We start from the raw sequence: 26,006 nt of genomic DNA on the forward strand, positions 1-26,006 counted from the left end.
ACACTTGCACAATGTAAAAAGAAAACAAGCAAAGAAAGAGCGGTGTTTGCAGCCTGCCAAGTCCCTAAAAGTTTAGAAAGGATGTAGATGTACTGTAGGATATGGCTTTTCTTCGGAACTTAAATGAGAACCTCGAGCTGATATTTACATAAACAACTTGAACACAGCTGTGTTATGGTGATATTCAAACGTAATATCTGCACTTTACCAACATCACATAATAAAAAGCATATGCTGCGAAAAACAGCCACACAGTATAATCATTGAAACAAACAGCACTCGATTATGCTTAAATCTTCAAACACAGGTATGCATGTTTACTCCTAGAAGGACTCCCATGTGTTTAGCTGCTCCCCCTTCCCTGCCCTACTCTCCGCCTTCCTAATGCACTTTCCTGTGTCACCGTGGGTGGGACCTTGTGCAGGAAGGAACAGGTGTACAGGTTATCCTAAGCCAGTAACCACAAAGACGATTCCCCCATATTCTGCATTATTACTTTTACCTCACCTTGCCCGAGGTATAATTTAACTGTTGTGTTTACAAGCATGGCTGTAAGGTTTCAGGTAAGTTCTATGTAATTGCATGTCTGTTTGACATGATATACAAAGCTAGTGAAGTAATGATCAGGGCTTCATGGAGAATCAAGTGTTCTGGCTAAAATAATGTGTGTAGATACTGTAGTCTGATATTAAAAGCCATCATACTTTATAATTATATCACTTAGTTAATATTGTGAGTCTTCAGGAGCATTCTATTGCTCTTTAATATTGCAATAGGCAAATATCTAGATAGTTCTAAAAACATTTTTTAAATATCTATTATCAAGCAAATATTTCCTATTTCTAGTGGTACTTGTCTGCAAGAGTTTGTGGAGCTTGGAACATAATAATACAATAATAAGGTGGCAAGATATTTGACTTATTAAAAGGATGAAAGGATAATAGAAGCCCCTTTTTTAAATTTATTATATTATTTATCTTCCTCCTTTTGTACATAGGATGGGGGGGGGGGTAAATTTAACCCTCTGTTGTAAGTATTTCTAGCTAGTTACACTTATTGCAGCATTAATGCAGTATCTCCATTGAAGAGGCCTGGAATTACAGTAGTATTACTAGTCTGATGTCTTTGGGTTTCTGAATAGATTTCTATACTACTCTTTTGTAGCTGAGATTTGAGTAGGACTATGTTGTCCTTTGTCTGACCCCCTCAAAGAGTTGGTCGTACTTTAGTTGTTTATAGATCTACTCCAGCTAAAGGTTCCACATCCTATTGTCTGCAAACAAGAGTGATGGAGTAAGGAATGGCCATCGATGATTCAAAATCATCGATGGTTTATGGCCGATATTGAATACTTTGTTACTTGTGTATTATCAGGGCGCCAGGCTACGCTATGTTTTCAACGTAGGGTAAGCTACGTTGTCAGTGTAGCCGTGCCATGATAATACAGGAGGCAGCAGGGTGGTGTGGTTTATACTTGCCCTCTTCCGGCCCGGGCACCGCATTAATCTCTGCTGTCTCCTCGATATCCACGGTGACTCCCCGGCAGTCACATTCAGTCCTCCTGCTCTGGCCCTTGCAGCGGACACTATACGTAATTTAGCATAGTGCCGCTGGCAGCGCATCACATGGCTTCCCTGCTCCCCCAGCGGCACTACGCTAATTGCATACAGCATCCATGCCGAGTGCCACAGCAGGGGGACTGAATGCGACTTCCGGGAGTCACCATGGATCCCAACGTGAGTCAGCAGGGATCGACGCGGTGCCCGGGCCGGAGGAGGGTACAGTAAGTATAGACCAGACATTTCACCCCCACTATCCACATCATACCCCCACTATCCATGTCGGCGTATAGTTGATTTTATAAAGCGTAGCGAGGGGATGCGTATCCGCATCTCCTCACCACGCTTCGGGCTCAGTGGCTCGCTGCGTTCGCCACATTTCATAAAATCGACTCCACACTGACGGGGATACTGGGGGTATATTGTGGATAGTGGGGATATTAAGCATTGTGTATTTTTAGGGCTCCTGAGCCACTTACGTAGTTTACGTAGCCAGCATAGTGATGTATTGGTATTCTACGTAATTGGTGCCCTGATAATACAGAAGTACCAATACTTTTGCCATCGATGGGGGAGAACCAGATGGTTCCATCCATCGATGGCACAGCAAAACCGATGTTTTGCTTTTTTTTTTTTTTTTTTTGTAACGTGCCGGGGCATGGATCATTGCTCCCCACCCCATAATGGATGACCATCGATAGGTGAAAATATTGATGGTCATCCATTGCAAAGTTTAGCACTATCGATAGCCAGTTGCACTATTGCCATCGATGGTAACCAACGATGGTCATCCCTATGATGGAGTCTATTTCAAGTAGAGATAAAAATGAAGGGACAGTCGGTACAACCCCGACACTTGGGATCCCGATGGCCACTGGCTATTCTCCCTCATGGGGTCCGCAACCCCCATAGAGGGAGAATAGCATAGGTGGAGAGCATAACGAGCCACTGTGCCGCATCATGGCAAGCGCAGCGAACCCGCAAGGGGCTTCTTTGAGCTCCCCACACTGTCTGAGTCCAGGCAGTCGGGCTAATGACTGTCGGGCTCCCGACTGTCGGTGTGCTATACCACACTCAAAAACGAAAGGTTCATTACATGTAATGAACTGGGTTCACTATTACAATTATAACTTTAATCATTTCATTTCTATAGCACTTTTTTATTTTTATTTTTTTGTATTATAGGAAGTATAAAAAAAAAAAAAACACAGGAAAGAGAAAGTAAAAAAATGTCGCATTCGCATGCCAGTGGGAACCTCTCCCATCTTTCGATAGTCGCCGACCATCGAATGATGTTAAAGACGCATGCATATGTAAGGGTGGGCCAGACCACTCGTACGTATGCGTGTAGAATTCCAGGGAATTGGGCGGGCAGTTGACGTGCAGTTATCAGGAAGCATTAGCATGTGTATGCCCAGTGTTTTCATGGGAACGTTCACATATGCTAATAGCCCAGGCCAGCACCCCACGCACCTTTACACCCCCCTGCTCGAAAGGCAGGGAGCGTGCACTCGGCAAACAGATTTTGCACTGAGTTTGTGCGCTCCCAGCGTATACACATGTGCAGAAATGCTTTTAGCGCATATGCAAAACATCGGTCCCAGTGCAAATTCGCGTCCGAGCGAGTCAACCTGAATAAGGGCCGAAATGTGGTGGTTGCAGCATCCTTAAGCTTGTACTAGAGTTCTAACTAGGGATGTGCACTGGACACTTCATGTTTGGATCTGGGTCTCTGGCTGTGTTTTGGAACTGGATGTGTTTTGAAACACCACACTTTTTTATGGTTTGGATGTGGATTTCTTTAAAAAAAAAAGCTTAAATCTCAGAACTTGGGGGGGGTTACTCCTATGCTATTATTAGCCTAAATAACACTAATTTCCAGTTTATTCTGAACACCTCACAATATTGTTTTTATACCCAAAAATTGCAGCGAGGTAGCTGGATGACTAGGCTAAGCGACTCAAGTGGGGACACAAAATAACGTGGCACTGCAGTGGCAAACAGGATGGCAGTTTGAAAACTAGGCCCCAAAGAGCACATAATGCAAAAAATAAATAAGGTGCAAGATTGATTTGTCGTTGGGCCCCCTCACCCTTATGTTGTATAGTACACAGAACATGGTACACTGTCTTTAACAAACCTATCATTTCAGCGACTGGGTCTTCCACATGACTGTGGCTGAAAGGATTGCTTTATTTGGGCCCCCACAAACAGTAGCATTTCATCTCTCCCTATACAAACTGGCACTACAGAGGCAAGATGTTGCCCTCATCCTCTGATTACTTGTTTCCAGTTTATAGATCGACTGTCACTAGGTTTACCCCAAAAAGTCAACATGCAATAGATCGACAGGAGAAAGGTAGACACATGAAATGGTAGACGTGAGTTTTTTCATGATTTTCTTTTTAAACCGGCTTGTTCTTACTTTACCATTCATGTCGGCATAGAGGGAGAATGTAATATTGTGCCTGGCGCAGTGAGCCACTGTGCCCAAAGCATGGTAAGCATAGCGAGCCATGCGAGGGTACGCATTACAATGATTGATGGTCTATATCAGCAGTTGTCGACATTGACACCAAAAAAACTATTTTGAAATACTAGTGTCTACCTTTTTCATGTCGACCTATTGCATGTTGACCTTTTGGGATAGACCGTCAGTGTGTACATCCTCACAGAATATCAATTGGTCCCCACTGGAATACACCATTACGGGTCACTCTGTAGTCTCTGGAGGCAATTGCTGTTCTTCATTGAAGTATTGATAATTCATTTTAATGAACATCATCTTCTCCATTTTGTGGAAGCAACCTCCTACGCTGCTCGCTGACAAAGTTCCCAGCTGAACTAAAAACTATTTTGGAATACACACTGGAGGGAGGACAACTCAGGTAAAATAGAGCCAGTTTGTTAAAGGGCCTCCAATTTGCCTCTTTTTCATGCCAGTACAGGTACAGTCAGACATGGCTACTTGGATGCTCTCAAAAATGTTATCCTACACACCATATTTTCAATGGTGAGATCATTGTATGCAGTGACAGTAGACATGTCAGCAATTGTTGGTAGGTCCTTCAGTCCGCACCAGATGTCCAAACTTGCTCTGGCCTGCCTTACATCCACCGCCAGCGAGTCGGTTAGGAAATCTGAATTGTTTCTTCACAGCCGCAGTTGTGGGAGAAAATGAAGTTCCGCTTCAGATGACAGTCTCCTGACCAGTAGATCTTTGCACCACTGTAGACTTGTGTCTGCCGGAAACAGAGACAAATCCTAGGCTTTCAACCAAGGATTGAGCACGGTGGCCAAAATGTAGTGCTCTGACTTTACTAGGCTGACCACCCTCACATCCTGGCAAAGTGAATGAAGGACTTCACCCACAAGACCTACACACTTTGCGGAATTGTCACGCTTTACCTTCTCCTTCACTTTTTCCAGCTGCTTCTACAGCCTGATTAGGGGAATGACCTCACTCAAGCTGACAGTGTCTGAACTTGCGACTCACATGTCGCAAGTTCAAACTGTTGTAGAACCTTGAACAACATGAAAATCATTCTCCACTGCGCTTGAGTCTTGGAACGCGCTGGCATTTCTGAAATGCTGCAGAAAGCAATGCATTTACCCCGAGGGCTGTCAGTCATATAGTTCTTAGTTTGCCCTGTACCACTTGTCCACATGTCCATGGTTAAGTGGACTATGGGTACAACCACATTTTCCAGGGCACTGAAGACACTTTTTCTGCTGTCTCTGTACATCCTGGGTATCGCCTGCCTAGTGAAGTGGAATCGAAACTGGATTTGGTACTGGGGACACACTATATGCATCAATTGTCTAAATCCCACTCCACTAATTACGGATACAGGATGCACGTATAACCCCAACATAGCTGTCAAGGCCTCAGTTATCCACTTTGCCGTAGGATGGCGGCTGTCGTACTTCGTCTTCTTCACAAAGGACTGTTGGACGTTTACTTGTTTAGTAAAAGAAGTGTTCAGACTTCCCCTCTGAGATGATGGACTCCCATTGGCGGCAGCAATAGGCGTAGCACTGTAGGATCCTCCGGAACAATCTCAGAAGAGAAGTCGGCAATGTCGGTGCCCCTCTGTCTATCTCTTCACTGGCTCCCCATTCCTTTACGGGTTCTCTTTAAATTCCTCACCACCACCTACAAGGCTCTCTCCTCCACCGCTCCTTACCTCTCTTCACTGATCTCTATTCACACTCCCTCCCGTCCTCTTCGCTCCGCCGCGGACTGACCTCTCACCTAATCACCTCCTCCCACTCCTGTGTCCAAAACTTCTCTCGCGCTTCCCCCCTGCACTGGAACAACCTCCCGCCACCCATCAGGCTTTCTGATTTCCTTACCTCCTTCAAGCGCTCCCTCAAAACCCACTTCTTCCGACTCGCCTATCCCTCCTCCTCCTAACCTTTTTTGCTCCTCCTATACTGCCTACCCTACCCCTCCATTCGTTCCTACTTATCCTATTGTTTTTCGTTCGTCCACCCACCTCCTTTTAGTCTGTTAACTCTTATGAGTAGGGCCCTCCTTCCTCACGTACTCACCCTACCTCTTTACCTCACCAGTGCTCCTGCCCGGTTCTTCCCTTCCTCTACTTCATCTTCAGTCTCCTCGACAATTTTCACACCTACTTCAGAACTGATGCTGATTTTAGTTCTACCAGCTATACCCCTATTTATGCTGTATTTTATCAACACACCCTGTACGTTACCTTGTAATTTTTTTTTTGTTTGCTATGTACGGCGCTGCGGACACTTTGTGGCGCCTTATAAATAAACGTACTACTACTACATGGACTGCAGGACTACTTCCGATCCGGATCGAAAAGGGACTTGCTGATGTGATTTTCAGGTGCTTAGATACAACAGGACCGAGGGATTTAGGTGTCACTGGACTGCTTACAGTCTTAGTCAGTTTCTGAACTAAACCGTGACTTTTTAATGAGCTTCAGGTGATGTATAAGGGAGGAAGTCCCTAGGTAGCCAAAGTCCTTATTCCTGCTCATTGCAGCTATACATAAGCTTCATATGGGAAGACAATTGTTGTCGGGATCCAGATAAAAATAATTCCAGACCAGAGAGGTGGATTTTATGGTCTTCTGCCCAGGCATAGCAATTGGCTTTTTCATCCAACTGAAACAACTGTCTCACCCGGTGCCTCATTTAAGCAAAACACATAACCATCAGCAGCATCCTCCTCGTCAACTTCCTCATCAGTGCCAGCTATATCAATATCCTCCTAGGGTACTTCAATAGTGACCCCTTCAATCTCATTACCAGTGGGTGCTCCTTTCAGCCTATGCAGAGGACGTGCAAATGGTGGAAGGAGCCACCTCTTCCCGTACAGTGATGGGAAGGTCAGGCATCGCAACCACCAACACACTTGGACTCTCCTTGGGGATTTGTTGCTGTGCTTTTGACAGCTTAACTCTTAAATATTGTAGCGAGGGGAAGGGCTTAGATTGTCATGTGAAGATGAACCACTAGTCATTAACCTAGGCCAGGGCCATAGCCCTTCCTTGCCACTCTGTGTCGTAAATGGCATATTGACAAGCTTACGTTTCTTCTCCAAAAATTTACTTTTTTTTTTATTTTCTTCCTTTTTACTGAACTTTGGCATTTTGGATTTTACGATTATACGATGACATTGGGCATTGGTCTTGGAAAATGAAGTTGATGGCATTTCATCGAATAGTGGCAACAGCTTCAGCACTAGGAGGAAGTTCTTCTTGTTCTTTCACTACATTATCCTCCAAATTTTTGTTCTCAATTATCTTTCTTGTATCACTGGACTGGCCTTATAGGGCAGTATCACTGGACTTATACAGCAGTAGCAATGGATTTTAACGGCAGTACCCCATGACTGGACTTTTTACGGCAGTACCCCTGGACTTATGGCAGCACAGGACACAAGCACTAGGCAGCACAGGACTGGACTTATACAGCAGCACCGTGACTTATGGAAGCACAGGACACCACCACTGAACAGGACCAGGTCGCCACCCCATGCTCTCAACAGAGACACAGAGCACAGAGACCGTTCCTCCCACTACCCTCTCCAATGCTGGAGTGAGGATGGCGGTGGGTAGGGGGGGGACTTGAAAGATGATGACGTTTTGCCTCGTTCTTGGGCATGAGCCTAGCGGGCATTCCTGAACAGTGCTCTGGTCTGGGATCAGATTGGGGCTGTTTGGATTTCCAAAATCTGAACCCGCTCATCTCTAATTCAAACACAAGTCATGTATTTTCTCATCCTCACCACGTGCACACCAGGTAGGGTGGCCAATCCCTGGAAGGGGATTGGCGGGATCCTGGGATTTGGCCCCAAAATTGCCAGGATTTCACTAGTTTAGATGCTGCCCGGCTTCTTCCCTCCTTAGCAGTGGGCAGGGTGACGTGGTCGAGCAACCCAGCATTTTAACCCGGGTTAAACGTGGGACACTCTCTGTGTGTAATGGGCAACCCATGTTTAGTGTAAATGTGCCAAATACCTTCTGAATTAGGCCCCATTTCTTTATAATCCTTGATTTGTGGGGCATAGTCATGTTGGAACTGTTGTCACAAGTCACTAAAAATAGCAGTTTCAACATTGAACTGTTAACTGCAGTGACTAGCATGTATTATGTTTTTTTTTTTTTTTTTTTTTGCTGTTTTTCTCTCCTGCTACATATTGTAGAATCTAATACCTCAAACACCTTTTGTGAAAAATTATCACAGTTTATGTGGCCTCACATTTTTATCAATTGTGTTTTTTTATGAGGGGGAAAAAAAAACTCATTTAAATGGGATACATATGGATCACTGGCAGTGGGGATGATAGTATTTAGAATACTGACACCAGCATCCCGATGGTAGGAATCCCAGATGGTAATACCCCATTTACACCAGCCTTTTTCCCTGGGTTGGCCCCGGGAACAACCTTGGTGTAGTGCTGGTGTGAATGGGTCCCAGATCAAATTCCGGGAGCAATGCAATGGCATTTCATCCCCCTTCCCGTGGCGGGGTGAATGGGTGGAGTGACCCGGGTCCTGTTCAAAGTATGGAGCAGCCCCTTTGTGACGTCACCAACCCGGGTCACACGGGGAGCTTGCAGACCCATGTCACAATCTCGAAAGCAACCCTGGCATTTGCGGTGTGAATGGTGTATAAGTAGACTTGTCCTCACCCTGCCCCCCTCTACCAACACACTGTCCAATATATTGTGCGTGTCGGTGGGTGTGCATCCGACATATGTCTGTGAAAGATGTTCACTGACATATCACCCTGGTTGTGCAGTACAGACGATGGTCAACATATCTGCAGACAGTTTTGCAAGTAGAAAAAGTTTTTGTTGGGGCACTCTTATTGGTTTTAAGGGGGGTTCACAATTATGTGTGTATGGTACTGAGTTTATTTAAAACGTAACTTTTAATGCATTTCTTCACATAAAAGAAATTAACAGATACAATAAATCCAGTAATAATTTGTTAAAAACAAGTACAGGTTGAGTATCCCGTATCCGTTATCCGAATTATTCCGAAAACCATACATTCCAGAAAGTGAGAAAAAAAATATTTTTTTTGCTAAAAACTCACTGGGGACATTTGTAACAGCACTACTGGTGACATGATATGTATCTGGCACTATATATGTGCAAGAAAATGATTGCTTGGCATTCAAATTCAATATCTGAGATAGTACACAAATTTTGTTTCATGTTTTGAAACCTTGTTTTTTGAACAAATAAAATATATTTGTGTGTATTTTATGTGGTGGTAAAATATATTTGTGTGTATTTTATGTGTTTATACAGCATACATGCAAGATACTTCAAAATACATAATTGAAATATTAAAATATTACGGAATAATCCGTTATCCAAAATTCTCCTGGTCCCGAGCATTTTGGATACGGGATACTCAACCTGTATACATTTATTGAAAGTTTTTTTCAGCATATAGAATTTCATCCACAGTTTCGAGTTGTTTAAAAATGCCACATATAGTACAAATCCGCGGCCCGACGCGTTTTCGTCCCTTAGGACTTCATCAGGAGCAATGAATCAATCCAATGAAAATGTATCTTCTACACAATATATGAATGGAGGTACTGTAGGAGCAAGTTTCATCTTTGCTCCTTTGGTCATGGCTAGCCATGGCTATTCTATTGTTCTCAGCTGCATTACAATATGTATTGCAGCTGAGAACAATAGAATAGCCATGGCCAAGGGAGCAAAGATGAAACTTGCTCCTACTGTATGTCCTCTAGCAATAAGTTAGTGGCCAACAGCAGTGACTCCAAACAGTTGTTAAGAACCACCTATCAAGTAAAATGGTTCAATCACAGGTGAAATAGTAGTGCTGGATGTGGTATTCCTCTGTCCACAATTACAATTATACAGCCTCTCAATATGGAATCCTGTGATTCACAGTTTATTGCATATTGAACTGTGAATCACAGGATCTCCTAGAGCCACTGGCTCTAGGAGATCCTGTGATTCACAGTTTATTCCATATTGAGAGGCTGTATAATTGTAATTGTGGACAGAGGAATACCACATCCAGCACCACAATGGACATACCTCCATTCATATATTGCTAGAGGACATACCTCCATTCATATATTGTGTAGAAGTAAACTGTCAGATACTGTTTATTATAAAACTAGTATTAAATGTATGTATAGTATGAGTTCGCTATTGGCTAAATTGCACCAAGACCCAATATAGTCGCCTGGTGAGATATTGGTTTGTTAAACTGTTAGTCCTATTTATTTTTTATTTTTAGCACTATATCACACAGAAACATTCTCACACATGGGGCTGTTCGTTAGGCACAGCTAGTCATGAACTCATTCACTGCTTTTGTAGTATTTGTATCTATTTAGACCAGGGGTGGGGAACCTTTTATGTTCCAATGGCCGTTTGTATGGGGGAAAAAATCCTTCGGGGGCCATATGTAAATATTTCTCTTACAAATTGTCCTGCTGCAGCCGTCCCACACTCCAGCGGCTGCCGCTTAATAGGACTGACAGTCTCTGGCTGCTGTTAAGTAAGAGGAATTCCCCTGTACTTGACTTCCGGCAAATCCACCAGGTGGGCGGGCCACTCAGGCCAGCTACGGGGGCCCCCGGGCCTGAGGTTCCTCATCCCTGATTTAGACATTACAATCCAGATAGAATGTAACCATTATGCAACATTAAATTGTAACCACTTCACAGGAGTGGATATATTTTTGTCAGCTAAGACACTCTCTTCTGCTTTCCCTGTTAGAGCGTGTCTGATTCAGGGCCGTCTTAACAATCTACTGGGCCCCTGGGCAAAATAATTTTTAGGGCCCCCCTCCACCCACCTATGTGCAGCAGCAGAGGAGGGCTGGGAGTTGTGTGGTGGGGATCCGGGCAGCAGCTGTCAGCGGCATCTGTCTAGGCGACTCATCGGTGACGGCGGTGATCCAGGCAGCGGGGGGGGGGGGGCTGGGAGCTTGATGTAGCGGTGTGTGGTGGGGATCCAGGCAGCAGCTGTCAGCGTTGTCCGTCCAAGCAGCTCGCTCAGAACTTGATGTAGCGCTATTTGCTGCCGGGCAGGAAGCGCTGCAGATTTTGAAAAGAATGGCCGGACACTGATTGGCTGAGCGTCCGGCCAATCAACGTCCGGCCAGAATTTTCAGAATAAGCAGCGCTTCCCGCCCGGCGGCAAATAGCGCTACAGCAAGGTCTGAGTCGCCACTGCCTGTATGGACAACGCTGACAGCTGCTGCCCGGAGCATCCCCGACATATGCCGCCCAGATTGCTACATCAAGATCCCAGCCCCCCGCTGCCTGGATCACCGCCGCCACTGCTGAGTCGCCGCTGACCGCATCCCAGCCGCCCACCGCCATTCCCCAGAGCAGTGCCGTCTTCCCCAGTGGGCTGGGCCCCTGGGCAACTGCCCATTCAGCCCAATGGGAAAGACGGCCCTGATCTGATTACCTGTTGTGTCAGAATATTGCAGATGGCAATTCGGGGATGAGAGAGAGAGTGTGAAACGAGTGGATAAAGAGACACTCTTCTACTGTCCCCTGTTAGGATGTATGCAGCCCCCTGTTGTCATAGGACATTGCAGGTAGTTGCTTGCTACCATGATCTTGGGATGAGAGGGAGTGTGAAAGGAGGAGTAAAAAGGAGTGATAAGGGTTCTCAAAAGGTACAATTTTTCACTATTATTTGAGTTGATTGTGCTCAAATTGATGCTCAATATATGTATATCCCACAGTGCTCAACAATTTACTGTGTGTCTCCTCTTATGGTACTTCTAAGGGTAATAGATTTTAATGTCCCAACCAATAAGCGTGCCCAAACAAAAGAGCTTTCTTTTTCTACTTGCAAAACTATGTATACTTCTAGCTCAGGGAGCACCACCAAACACCATTTAATGACTAAAGGTTTGTGACTACTAACCAATCATACAATAAGGTAGTTTGGCATAAAAAAATTACACCCCAATCTCTAGCAACTACTAATAGCTACATAAGGGGTGACACATCAAGTGCGGATCCAGAAATACCTCTTCCATATATCTGCAGACATATCTGTGCATCTTCCTGTGTGTACGGATGTTCAGGTAACTGATCTCAAAGCTGGATGTGCAAAGTTCAATCCTGCTCGGTTGTGATGTCCGAAAAAGGGTAGACTATCCAGAGTCCTAACTCTAGGAGGCAATGGAGTCCTATGATGCCGGGCTACCCCTCCCAAGGGAGCACATCTTCTTCCTTGCAAGTTTTACTCTGCATTAAAATCAGTTATGTGGCTGTCTCCCCCTCCTAGCAGGACTATATTATGTTTTATTTTAAACATAATATACATAACATTTACACACATATATGTATATATTTATTTTAGGTGGGGTGTGTGTGTGTGTGTGTGTGTGTGTGGGGGGGGGGTGTTGGGGGTGGGGTGTGAATTTAAGCCTCTGCATCTATCGCTAAGTGTGTATGCACTTACCTATTGTCAGATGGGTTGGTACATCAGCCGAATGTCTTCTGATCAGTCAGCCTAATGTGTATCTAGCATTATAATACATAAAGATCAGATTTTCTCAAAACTGGTCAGCAGTTTGAAAGCTTTTTAGAGCAAGTTATTTATGTCATTAATTCATTAATGTTTAATTATATAAAGACTGTCCATAGTGCTATGTGACACTGGGTTCTTTGTACTAAATTTGGGTACACAATATGCGATCTACTTAATCAACCACAGTATAGCGTTAATAAAGCTCCAGAATGAGCAATATTCTGCATACACACTGAATGATTTGACATACAATAATGATATTTTTTTTTCTTTAACATTGAACTTTTTTTTTTTTTTTTATGAATAACTGTAGCCTAATTTTTTTGTACACAATGAATAATATGCACCTAGTCCTAAACGACAGGTGCTCATCATTAACTGCAAATGGTACATAATATTACCAATGTCCCATAGTACTATGGATAGTCCTTACATAATCTGCTCCTAACTGCCAGGTTATAGGCTGTATTTGAACCATGACACTTAGGAGCTTGGTAATTTGAAGCAGGTCTACTTAAGCTGGGTACACACTTGAACAACGAGGATTCATTATGACATCAGAACAAATCCTCATCGGTTCGGATTGTGTGTGTCACGACCACCATGTCTTCCACCCATGCCTCCCACACTGAGGTGCCATGATGCTGTGAACTCTGCATGGGCCTTGCTGGACACACTGCCTGGAGTGTACTGCACACACTTCCTGGTTCTGAAACCTGTCGCCTTCCCTGGCGGCGGCCATCTTGTTGGTTTCTCCAACCAGGCTGCACTACCAATTACCTTCAGTCAATAATAGTGCAGCTCTCCTTTTTAAATAGTGACCAGCTGGGCCAAACAGGCAGTCAGTACAATGATGTCCTTTCCCTAGGCATCTGACTCCCACTCCTGCTGAAATTGCTGCTGCCTGTCGGCTATCTCCAGACTGAATCCACTCCTGCTCGCCTGCTGTGAAGACCATCCATCTGCAGAACCCTGCTGCCGCCTCTACGGTCCGGACAAGGATAGCCCCCCAAAGGGGATCACCCTTTCCTCACCTGACGGTTACTTCCACTGCAACTCTCTCTAGTTACAGCTACTCAGGCCTGCTGCAATACTTCCCAGATTCATCCTATCAACCGTCCAATCTTCCAACCATTCAATCATCCAATCTTTCATTCAATCTTCAATTCAATCATCTCTTCAAGTAAATCCTTCAAATCAACTATTCAAGTTTACGTTTACTCTTCAAATCTACACTTCAAGTCATCTTCAGTTTTCAACCTCGTTATCCATCCACTACGAACTTTACAATAAGTTTTATATATCATTGACTCTGGTTATTTCATATCTTCAGTATTACCTTTGTGCCACAGTTCATCTTCTGTATTGCAGTATCTTTATTAAAACTGGTTTTCTTTTATCCAATTGCATCCCTCCCTTCTGTCGTCTATGCAAAAACCTTACATCAAGGCACCTAGCCTCCGTTACACTCCAGCTACTGCTAGCGTGACAGTGTGTGCACACTGCAGCTATGTTAATGTACTATGGAACAAATGCTGTGCTAGCGATATCACTAGGTTTGATGTGCAGCACGTCAAATGTAGCGTTGTCATATGCAATTTCCGGTACACACTGAGTGACTGGAAAGCATTCTACTAAGTGTACAGTATACCCAGTTTAAGACTTGGAGATTGATAGAGTGGGGAGTAATAAAGGGGTCTATTTACTAAGTCTTGGAGAAAGATGAAGAAAAACAATGTGCTTACCTGTCAAGCTTACACTCTGTTATGAGGTTGAGGGCAAGGTTGTGATTTTGTATGTACACATAATCTAAAGTTTGGCAGCCACCAGAACTGATTTTGGCTTTCACAGTGACCACAAATCTGAGACCGCAACCATCACCCTTCAAGGGCTTCTTTGCAACCCAGTGTGCCATGGCATCCAGTTTTTGAACCACTGGTACAGAGTTACACTTCTCAAGATTGTTGACTTGTTTCGCACGATGAAACCAGTTTATTACATATAAGGTTCTTGTGTTATTAGATGGCTGATAGCTGAATGATATTATGCTCATCTACTGTATAAGGGTTTCACAAAAAGTTACTGTGGCACCTTGCTTTTCATATTTTTGAAAAATGACTCTTTTGAAAGACATGCTGACATTGAGTATATGGGGGTTGAGGGTGTGTGGAAGGGGAAGCACTCATTTTAGAAATATGTCGTTTTTAGGTCATCATGAAAGAAATATGAACTAACTCAATATCAGCATACTGTATAATTGTTATACTGCTACACAATAATTTAATACTTTGTGAGATTTTTTTGGGGGGAAAAAACAAGAAATGCAGTGTTATTGACTAGCCATATAAAATGATATCCCCCAAATGGTTGTACCCTGCAGTGTGTTTTTCAGTCATCACTTGGTATCCTATTTGCATTTTTTTTTTTTTTTAAGTGGAAAGAGTATGGATTGAATTTAAACAGCTTGGGAGTAATATGGATTGCTTTAAAAAATTTGGTTATTTGGAAGTGGGTTGGGAGAAATCTAATCTAAATGTTTCTTAAATTGATAATTACTTTTTCATTAGGTGTCTGACATGGAGGAGATGACAATATGGGAGCAGTATACTGTTACACTGATCCGGGTAAGTGCACTGCACTAACATTTTGAATTTCTACTTTGGTACTAAGAGCAGAAAATGGAGTGAAGGATTATGCTTTAAAACATGGCCATTAGAAACCAAAGTATAGTAGTAAGTTAACTTTATTTGATATTGGGCCTAATTCAGACCTGATTGTACTGCTGCGATTTTAGCAGCCCAGGTGATTATCAATAGACTGCGCATACCTACAGCCCCTAGTAGGCATGTGCAAGGCTGTCCTGCGATAAAATCCTGCTACTTTTTTTATTGATGGATGTTTTCTGGGAGTGTGAGGGAAAGCATAGACATGCCCAGACATTTGAGAGTGAAGTTGTGTGACGTCAGCTCTTGCCCCGGACAGCTTGTTTCTATCATAGCCGCAGAGTAATTTCTGGACTGCACATAATGGAAAAATTCCTAGATGGTGAGTCACTTTTGAATTGATTTTTGGCTATTCGAAGGATTTCACTCTGGCGGTGTGGTGTATACCTAATCGCTGGGCTCCTGAAATTAGCAGCCATGTGATTAGGACTAAATTAGGCCCATTGTGCAGTGTAATATAATTAATGTAGGCTTGGTATGGAGAGTAACATATAGGCACCTACTCCATATACAGGAGTTTCCTGAATAGCCCCAAATATGGTACAGAAGAAATGCACTAGTGTCAGATGGGTGCTGCCCATTAGAAAAAGTCAGGAGCTTATTTTTTCCCCCAGAACAAGGTTATTGTGATCTTTAAAAGTATACATTTTATTAAATAAACAATAAGACGTGCAGTATTAAAAAGGAAATAAAAAAATAAGCACATATGAATGGCAGCTAGCAGTAGAAGGTCAAAGGATGGTAAATGTAAATGGTAGTAGTTATCCAGCTGATGATATAGGAGCCATAGGTGTGGATATGCAAAGTATTCTCTAGAACGGGTTCTCAAACTATTTTGCTCTGAGACCCCATTAGACAATAAAAATAATTATGGGACCCCAGCAAGTTAGTACAGAAGGTCATCACATTACATGTGTAGTCAGCAAACATTACATACCTGGCAGCATTGTGAAGGCACAAAATGATGGGAGGGGTCTCAAATAATGCCGCCGCCCCAGACATGAATTATCATATGTCGGCGGCAGCGCCGCTCGTCACCCACCACTGCCTACCCACTCTGCCATGCACATTACATCACCGCTTAGTGGCTGGGTCCGACGGTCCCCTGTGTGTGATTTTTTCAGAATCACTGGCTGAGTTTAGAAAAGTAATCAGTCTGATGCTCAGCAACATGGAGTCACGGCCCCATGCTGAGAAGGTCGGGACCCACTTTGGGGTCAGGACCCATGGTTTGAGAACCGCTGCTCTAGAAGATACCCTTCATTGGCTCCTAAGCAGTTCAAAACTGTTTGGATGCTTTTTCAAATTCCAAAATGATGTCAACGCATATCTAAACCTGTAGTTTCTTCTTTAGTAAGCTAATGCAGGGTTTCTTCTTGGGCAGGGCTGGCCAATAAATGGCCCTTCAGCTTTTGATGAACTACACATCCCAGCATGCCTTGCCTTGGTTTTGCTATTTGGCCATGCTGAAACTGATGCAAGGCCAGCTGGGATGTGTAGTTGATCAACAGCTGGAGGGTCGCTTATTGCCCACCCCTGTTCTTGGGCATACTCTGCATATGCACACCTACGTTTTCTTTATCATCAGCCAGGTAGGATCTACCATTTAATTTGACTCTCCTTTGTTTCTTCTATCTGACATTCATGTTTGCTTTTAAATACTGTTTATTAAATAACTGTATACTTTTTATATCATAAGACTTTTGCTGCAATCTATATTAAGAGCAAAAAAATAACCCTTGACTTTTGTTAATAGACAGCGCCCATCTCTGATACTAATGCATTTCTGCTGATACAATATTGAGCTGACAGACATCTTAGGTACGAAGGGGCATTTTTGGAACCAGTTGGGTAGCAGCGAAGCACAGCGTGACATACATCGATAGGTCTTTTGCATCATGCTCCTCACTCTGGATTTCTCGCCCAGGCTTAGAGTGCAGATCTTGTGGGATCTTACTAGATCCGGACCCTCTATATATGCGGGCGGCAGTGCCATTTCCTCTCTCCAGCTTAGAAGAGGGGAAAGGAAGGCTGTGCTGTGCTGGTATGGGGCCAGATGCACTAAGCTTCAAAAGTGATAAAATGGAGAGTGATAAACAGCCAGCCAATCAGCTCCAGTCTGACATTTTTCAAACAGTCTGACTTGGCAGGTAGGAGCTGATTGGCTGGCTGTTTATCACTCTCCATTTTATCACTTTTAAAGCTTAGAAAATCTAGCCCATGGTGTGGTAACTTGTGTTGTGTCCTACTGAGTCCAGTTCAGTGATACTGCTGCATACGCCCACTCCAGGGCCGGATTTGTGCCTAGGCCCGTGAGGCACCGGCCTCAGGGCGGCACCAATTAAGGGCGGCATGCAGGCTGACATTCTGTTAAATGGCAGAGAGGGTGGGCAGCGTCGAGTGACGAGCGCCGCCGCCCCAGACATGAATTATCATATGTCGGCGGCAGCGCCGCTCGTCACCCACCACTGCCTACCCACTCTGCCATGCACATTACATCACCGCTTAGTGGCTGGGTCCGACGGTCCCCTGTGTGTCCGGAACACACAGTCTATTGGCTGCTGTGTATCCAGCAGCTGATCCTCCTTGCGCTCAGTCAGTTACAGTGTGTGAGCCGGAGAGAGACTGATGGAGACACTGTGCTAATCACTGTACTCCCTCCCTCAGTGAGCAGTCCAGAGTGCTTAAAAAAATATTAAGGTGGGCTACAGTTTTTAATGAAATATATAAATAACAATGTATATACATATATGATTACATTAAAATAGGGGGGGGGGGGCACAAAAATGTTGTGCCTAGGGGCGGCCTGACCCCTAAATTCGCCCCTGGCCCACTCCAGTGATACTGCTGCATACGCCCACTCCAGTGATACTCCAGAAAGATAAAATAGTAAAAGAACAGGAACCACTTCCTACTAGTGCTGAAGTTGCTGCCTCTAGTCATGACATAGAACATGAAATGCCATCAACGTCCTCTGCCAAGGCCCATGCCCAATGTCATTGTAGAGGGCAGTTGTAGAGGAAGTTCAGTAACACAGAGAAAAAATAATTGTATATCATTTGACATAAATTAATTGGAACAGGTACAGAGAAGGGCGACTGAGCTTGTAAAAGGTCTTGAATCACTAGAATACAAAGATAGGTTAACCAGGCTAAATATGTGTTCACTGGAGAAACTGAGGTTGAGCGCTGAAATGATTAGTATGTTCAAATACAGGAATTGGAATACTATGGAACTGGGAGATGCTTTGTTCAGTAACAGAGCTATACTTAGGACACATGGGCATGTACTGTGGCTCGAGGAAAATTAAATTCTATACTGCATTAAGAAGAGGATTCTTCACCATTAGAGCAGTACAATTCTGGAACTCCTTGCCGGTGGGGGTGGTTATAGCAACTGTTAATGACTTTAAATAAAAACTGGATAAATTTTTTGGCCACTAAGGGAATCCTATAGATGTGACTTAGTTAAGTCAGTAGTTACAAGTCAAATAAGTTCAACTCGATGGACTAACATCTTTTTTTCAGCCTTAATTACTATGAGGAGAAACATAAGCTTGCCAATATGCCATTTACGACATGGAGTGGCAAAGAACGTCTAAAGCCCTGGCATGTTCAAGACTAGTGGTTTAGCTTCACACAATGATCTAAGACAGGTCTGGGCAATAAACGCCCCTCCAGCTGTTGATGAACTACACATCCCAACATGCCTTACCTTAGTTTTGCTATTTGGCCATGCTGAAACTGATGCAAGGAATGCTGGGATGTGTAGTTCATCAACAGCTGGATGGCCGCTTATTGCCCCCCTCCTCCCCCGCTAGAAAGTTTAAGAGTTAAGCTGTCGTCAAAAACACAGCAAACAACTGTGCCTCCTAAAAAAATTGGTATCACAAATCCCCAAGGAGAGTCCAAGGTTATTGGTGGTTGCGATTGTCTGACCTTCCAATCACTGTATGGGGAAGAGGTGGCTCCTTCCACCATTTGCACGCCCTCTGCATATGCCGGAAAGGTCGCCCAAAGTTCCAGAATTTCAGATTGAAGGTGTCAATGTTGTACAGCAGGAGGAGGATATTGATATATTGATGTAGCTGTCGCTGAGGAGGAAGTTGACGAGGGGGATTTTTCTGAGGGTGATGTGGTTTGCTTAAATAAGGCACCGGGCGAGACAGTAGTTTGTGGGATGCAAAAGGCCATTGCCACACCTGGGCAGGACACCAAAAAATCCACGTCTGTGGTCTGAAATTATTTTTATTTAGATCCGGACAAGTGTTTTGCCATATGTAAAGCTGCAATAAGCAGGGATAATGCTGCGTACACACGGGGGCGATTTTTGTCTAATATCGTGGGCAATATGGTCGCTGAGCGACCATATTGCCTGCGATGGGAGTGTGCACTGGCGATATATCGCCGGGTGCGCGCTCCCGTCTTCTGCCCCGTAGGGATCTCTGGTCCCAGGAACATGCTCCTGCGACCAGCTGATTTCCACTGCCAGGCTCCCCCAGCAGTTTCTTTTTCATCAGCGACCATCTCTGGTCGCTGATGCAAATGGGACACTGAGCGATATATCTCTCATTGCGAGCGATATATCACTCAGCGATATATCCCCTGTGTGTACGGGGCTTAAGGACATTAGCCACCTAGAGACCTCCTCCCTTATGCATCATCTGAAGCTCGTTTTATAAGTCACTGTTTAGTTCAGAAACTGTGGCTATGACCATAAGCAGTCCAGAGACCCTAAATCCCTTGGTCCTGTTGTATCCAAGCGCCTAAACCACACCAGCAAGTCACTCCTCGGCAATTTCCTCCTCGACTGACTGACTCCTCTTCTATCCGGGATTCCTCCATAGGATCCTACAATGCTATGCCTACTGCTGCTGCTGTTGCTGCTGGGAGTCGTTTATCATCCCAGAGGGGAAGTCAGAACACAACTACTTCTTTCACTAAGCAATTAAACATCCAACAGTCGTTTGCGATGAGGACAAAGTACTAAAGCAGTCTATGGCAAAGTGGATAACTCAGGCCTTGACAGCTATGTTTGTGTTAGATGTGCATCCGGTGTCCGCCATTAGTGGAGTGGGATTTAGACAATTGATGGAGGCAGTGTGTCCCCAGTACCAAATCCAGTATACTTATCACTTCACTAGACAGGCGATACTTAGGCTGTACAGCGACATCAGATAAAGTGTGGTCGGTGCCCTGAAAAAATGCGGTTCTACCCATAGTCCAATTAACCACGGACATGTTGACAAATGCTACAAGGCAAACTAAGGACTATATAACTGTGACAGCCCTCTGGGTAAATGCATTGCCTTCTGCAGCATTTCGAAAATGCCAGCTCATTCCAAGGCAAGCTATGTTGTGTATCACTGATTTCACTAAGAGGCTCAACACAGTAACATTGTGCGGGCAGTACATATGGGCAAATGCCATGGCAAACATGGCATGTGCCATGTTTGCCCACACAATAAATTTGGTGCAGCATTTCCTAAAAAGTGACGGGCGTGCAGGAGATGCTTGTGGTGGCCGGCAAAATTGCAGGATGCTCTCAACATTCTTCCATCGCCTGCTGAAAACTGGAGTGCAATCAAACCCGGCTGAACCTGCCCTGCCATCACCTCCAACTATTGTTGTTGAGGTTGTGACACAGTGGAACTCTACCCTCCATATGCTGCAGAGGATGGAGGAGCATCAAAAGGCCATTCAAGCCTACACGGGAACCTATGACCTTGGCAAAAGAGGGGTCGAAGCACCTGACTCAAGCGCAGTGGAGAATGATTTCTGTGTTGTGCAAGGTTCTCCAGCTGTTGAACTTGCCACACATGAAGTCAGTTCTGTCACTGCAAGCTTGAGTCAAGTCATTCCCCTGATCAGGCTGTTGCAGAAGCAGCTGGAGAAAGTGAAGGAAGAGCTGAAGCATGGCGATTCCAAAAAGCATTTAGGTCTTGTGGATGAAGCCCTTCATACACTTCGCCAGGATATGAGGGTGGTCACTCTAATAGAGTCTTATAGAGGAATACATTTTTGGCCACTGTGCTTGATCCTTCATTTAAAGCATATGTTTTGTCTCTGTTTCCGGCGGACACAAGTATCCAGCTGGTCGGGAGATTGTCATCTGAGCGGACTGTAACATGGCAACATCTCCTCCATCATTTTCTCCAATATCTGTTGCTGTGAGGAAGCTCCTGTACAAACTGGCTCTATTTTACCTGAGTTGTCCCTCATCCAGGGTGTACGTCGAAAGAGTTTTTAGTGCAGCCAGGAACCTGGTCAGTGAGCGGAGTGGAGAAGATGATGTTCATCAAAATGTAATTATGAAGACCAGCAATTTCTTTCAGAGACTACAGAGGGACCTGTGATTGTGGAGTCCAGCGGGGACGCATTGATCTGTGAGGATAAGGAAGTACACACTGTTGATGGTGAAGAATATGTGGATGAGGACGACCTCTTGCCTCTGTAGAGCCAGTTTGTACATGGCGAGCTGAATTGCGCTTTTTTTTTTTTTTTAATGGGGCCAAAACAAACCAATAATTTCAGCCACAATCATGTGGCAAACCTGTCACTGAAATGATTGGTTTGTTAAAGATAGTGTGCATGTCCTATTTACGCAACATAAGGGTGGGTGGGAGGGCCCAAGGACAATTCCATGTTGCACCTCCTTTTTTTGGCATTGTGTGCTTTTTGGGGCCTAGCTTTTCAAACTGCCATCCTGCCTGTCGCTGCATTGCCACTCCTAGATGGGCCACGTGTTTGTGCCACTTAGCATAGTCATCCAGCTACCTTGGTGCTTCCTTTTGGCATAAAAACAACATTGTGAGGTGTTCAAGATAGACCGGAAATGAGTGGAAATTGTTATTGAGGTTAATAATAGCGCAGGAGCAAAAACAAATTCTGTGATCTTATGGGTTTTTATGTTTTTGTTTTTTTTTAAAACACCCAGATTCACGAAAAAGGTGGGGTTTTGGAACAGATCCAAAACATGGCTGAAGATACAGCCACAAAATACAAAACCTGAAGAGTGCCTGATGCCCACCCCTAATATATATATCTGTAACCTACTTAACATTTTTTATGCCTATTGCTCACCATAATTAACGATGTGCTAAGTTTACTGGCCTTATCCTTAACCCAAATTCTGTCCTATAAGTAATACATCCCAATTCTGTTAGTGGATTTATGAGTTGTTATATTTAAAAACATAATCACCAGCATAGTTAACCCACACCCCCTCCCCCTTTCCTTATTCCATATATTGCTCTCTTGTGAGGTTTGTGGTCTCCAGGAATGATCGATCCTGAAAGGAGCCTCCATCTAAATTAAATCACAGGTTGTTTCAACCAAGACAGTAATTCCATGCAGTGGAACCTGACAGAGTTTCATATAATGAATTCACAATGACTACCATTGTTATATAGCCACTACTGTTTCAAGTAATATATAGTAATGTAGTTTCAGGTAAGAAAGTTAAGTTTCTGTGTTTGAGAGAGAAAAACTTTCAGTAACCAGTGCTGTCAGCCACAGAGTTCTTCACTGTTTGCCACTTGCATATGGTTGTTAAAAGCATTTTGTAAAAAGCATTTTGTAAAAATCTTGACATGTGCATTGTTCTCTTACACACAAATGCAATTCATGCATATTTTCTAACAGATGTCAACATGTACCTGGAATAAGTTATTCAATGTCTTATGTATGACAAATTACGACAAGGAAATTCTACAATGTCCTTTTATTCTGTAAATACTGAAATTAAAGTGTCATCAATACTGTATACATTTGTTTACGATACTCCTCAATACTTGGATATATTCTTAAATGTCTGTACAGTACATGTTCATTTCTTGAACGTGCTTAATAAAAAGAAGTTTAAAAAAATAAAGCAGTAGCGATTTTATAAGATGCGATAGTTGTAATGTCCCTGTAGATACTTAGTACTTCTAATATATTTGCAGATATCCATTATCCTTACCCAATGCCTTGATAGAAACTTCCAAAATGTGTATATATGTGTGTGTATGTGTGTGTGTGTGTGTGTGTGTATATATATATATATATATACACACATACATTTTGGAAGTTTCTATCAAGGCATTGGGTAAGGATAATGCATTGGGTAAGGATAATGGATAACTGCAAATATATTAGAAGTACTAAGTATCTACAGGGACATTACAACTATCGCATCTTATAAAATCGCTACTGCTTTATTTTTTTTAAACTTCTTTTTATTAAGCACGTTCAAGAAATGAACATGTACAGACATTTCGTCAAAGACTTCCTCAGGGGCAGTGGAAGCAGCATATTATATGAACAGTTCACACTGTAAGTCACAATACATAACAATAAATGTACATATAATGATACAGATAATTATTACAAATCTGTGTATAAGATCATATGGCCAAAAAACAAGGGAGAAAAACGTGCTGACGGAGAAAGAGTTGATATGGAGAGAAGGACAATGGAGAGGGGAAGCAACATGAAACATGAGGTGGCAATATTCCACTCTGGAGGAACAATTTTAGGATTCCTTGATTTAAAAAGGGAAAAAAAATTCTCCGTCCTTTCCTTTTACAAAATACGGTATGATGTACATTCACTGAGTTTGTTTGGTGCAGGCCATTTTTTTGTTCACATCTCTTGGTTTGGTGGAGAACTGTTGGTCTCTTCTCCCATGGGAGGCCCACTTGTTGCCCTTATGATCTAGAGACTCACTGTAGATCCTATTGAATTTCATGTTGCTTCCCCTCTCCATTGTCCTTCTCTCCATATCAACTCTTTCTCCGTTAGCACGTTTTTCTCCCTTGTTTTTTGGCCATATGATCTTATACACAGATTTGTAATAATTATCTGTATCATTATATGTACATTTATTGTTATGTATTGTGACTTAGTGTGAACTGTTCATATAATATGCTGCTTCCACTGCCCCTGAGGAAGTCTTTTTGACGAAACGCGTTGGGAATCTCTTCGACGATCGGAAGTCTAATCAACAGTTCTTTTGATAACAAATTGTGCCAAAATACATTTTTATTGTGTATTTTATTATTACTCATTGAGCATCTTTTATTATTAAATAAGATTGTTACTTTTAAATGTGTTAATTCATGTCTGGAAGCGCACCCTGATCTTTTTCCCTTTCTTCATCTCTAAAAAAACTGGGTCTCGTCTAACAGGAGACCTTTCAGTGGTGCTGCTTTTATTTTACCCTGGCACAGATTGGGTATATATATATATATATATATATATATATATATATATATATATATATATATATATATATATATATATATATATATATATATATATATATATATATATATATATATATATATATATATATATATATATATATATATATATATATATATATATATTATGTATATGAAATTTCCATCTAAAACAAATAGAGGGGGCGCTTCATAGTGTAATACCGTTTATTTAAAACAGGTGGACAATGCTAATCTCCTATTAGGAAGGTAGAACCCGTACCGAGGTGTTCCTCCGGTGTGGGCTGGCTACCACAAGATATATATCAAATAACCACTGGCACAAACTGCAGGCACTTGTAGCTCACTCACGGGACCTCTCACTGCTCCAGGAGCACGATGTCCATTCAGGAACCCCGCGCCTCAGCGTCTTTGAGCAAAAGCAGCCACACAGCACGATCTCCAGCGGCGCACAATGCGTCACACAGGCCATGCCCCTACGCGTTTCGTCATAGGACACTATGAAGCGCCCCCTCTATTTGTTTTAGATGGAAATGTTCTGAAGTTCCCGTGGGAATCTGGTTCACCAGAGGGGAGCTGCTGCCCTAAACAAGTTAACCCATTGGACTGAGTGTGGATAAGGATCACTTTTAAGTGTTTCTATAAGGACAGAAAAAGTGTCAGCGCACCTATAATTTTATTGTTATATATAGATATAGACTGGGGGGTGGACCGGCACTCCCATCATCAGGTTGTAACAATCACAGGTGCCCTCGCCGCTTCAGGAAAGCAGGTATATCTTTGTGGTCGGCGCGGCACTCAGCTTTCTCAGGAAAGTAATAGACAATACAGTGTCTGTATATCAACGTTTCAGTGCTTTATTTTATGCACTATCTTCAGGATACCAGGTATCCTGAAGACACTGTATTGTCTATTACTTTCCTGAGAAAGCTGAGTGCCGCGCCGACCACAAAGATATATATCACACACACAAGTCCCGGGGAGGGGTGGCACTCCAAGCGTCGCTGCTGTGAAAGTGATGACAAATAAACCGGTGCCCTCCACTGACAGTGCGTGACTGTCAATCTACATGCATCTCTGTGGTGTTGGCGGCACTCGGAAATAAAACACACACCAGGCTGTGATCCCTACATTTCGAGGCTCAGCGACCTTGATAAAGAGGCTGCCGAGCCTCGAAACGTTGGCATCACAGCCTGGTGTCTGTTTGTTTTATTTCCGAGTGCCACCGACACCACAGACGCGTATGTATGTATGTATGTATGTTTGTTCCTGGCATAGAATTTTGAATTTTTTTATCTGAAGAATTGTTTTTTGTCCATTTTCCAGTGTTTGGGTGCAAATAGTTGATTGTCCTATGCTCTCATACATTACCATTGGCTGCGAATGTCATGGTACTTGGATCTTCTGTCTCTGGTGGTCAAACATCCGTGGAGGCCACCAATGGGAGAAGTTCTGTCACAAGG

At 43.3% G+C, this 26,006-nt stretch overlaps 1 protein-coding gene across 1 annotated transcript in view; it reads left to right on the top strand.

Annotated features, from left to right (window-relative positions):
• Positions 1-408: 408 nt before the first annotated feature.
• TJP3 (tight junction protein 3) overlaps positions 409-26,006 on the top strand; it is a 95,409-nt gene continuing 69,811 nt past the window's right edge. The window contains 2 exon segments of the mRNA XM_083179351.1: positions 409-563; positions 15,165-15,221. Coding sequence (XP_083035477.1) covers positions 546-563; positions 15,165-15,221 — 75 coding nt within the window. The 5' untranslated portion in view covers positions 409-545.

The sequence above is a fragment of the Crinia signifera genome, chromosome 1, assembly GCF_055691185.1.
Source record: "Crinia signifera chromosome 1, ASM5569118v1, whole genome shotgun sequence".
In the NCBI taxonomy this organism is placed as follows: Eukaryota; Metazoa; Chordata; class Amphibia; order Anura; family Myobatrachidae; genus Crinia; species Crinia signifera.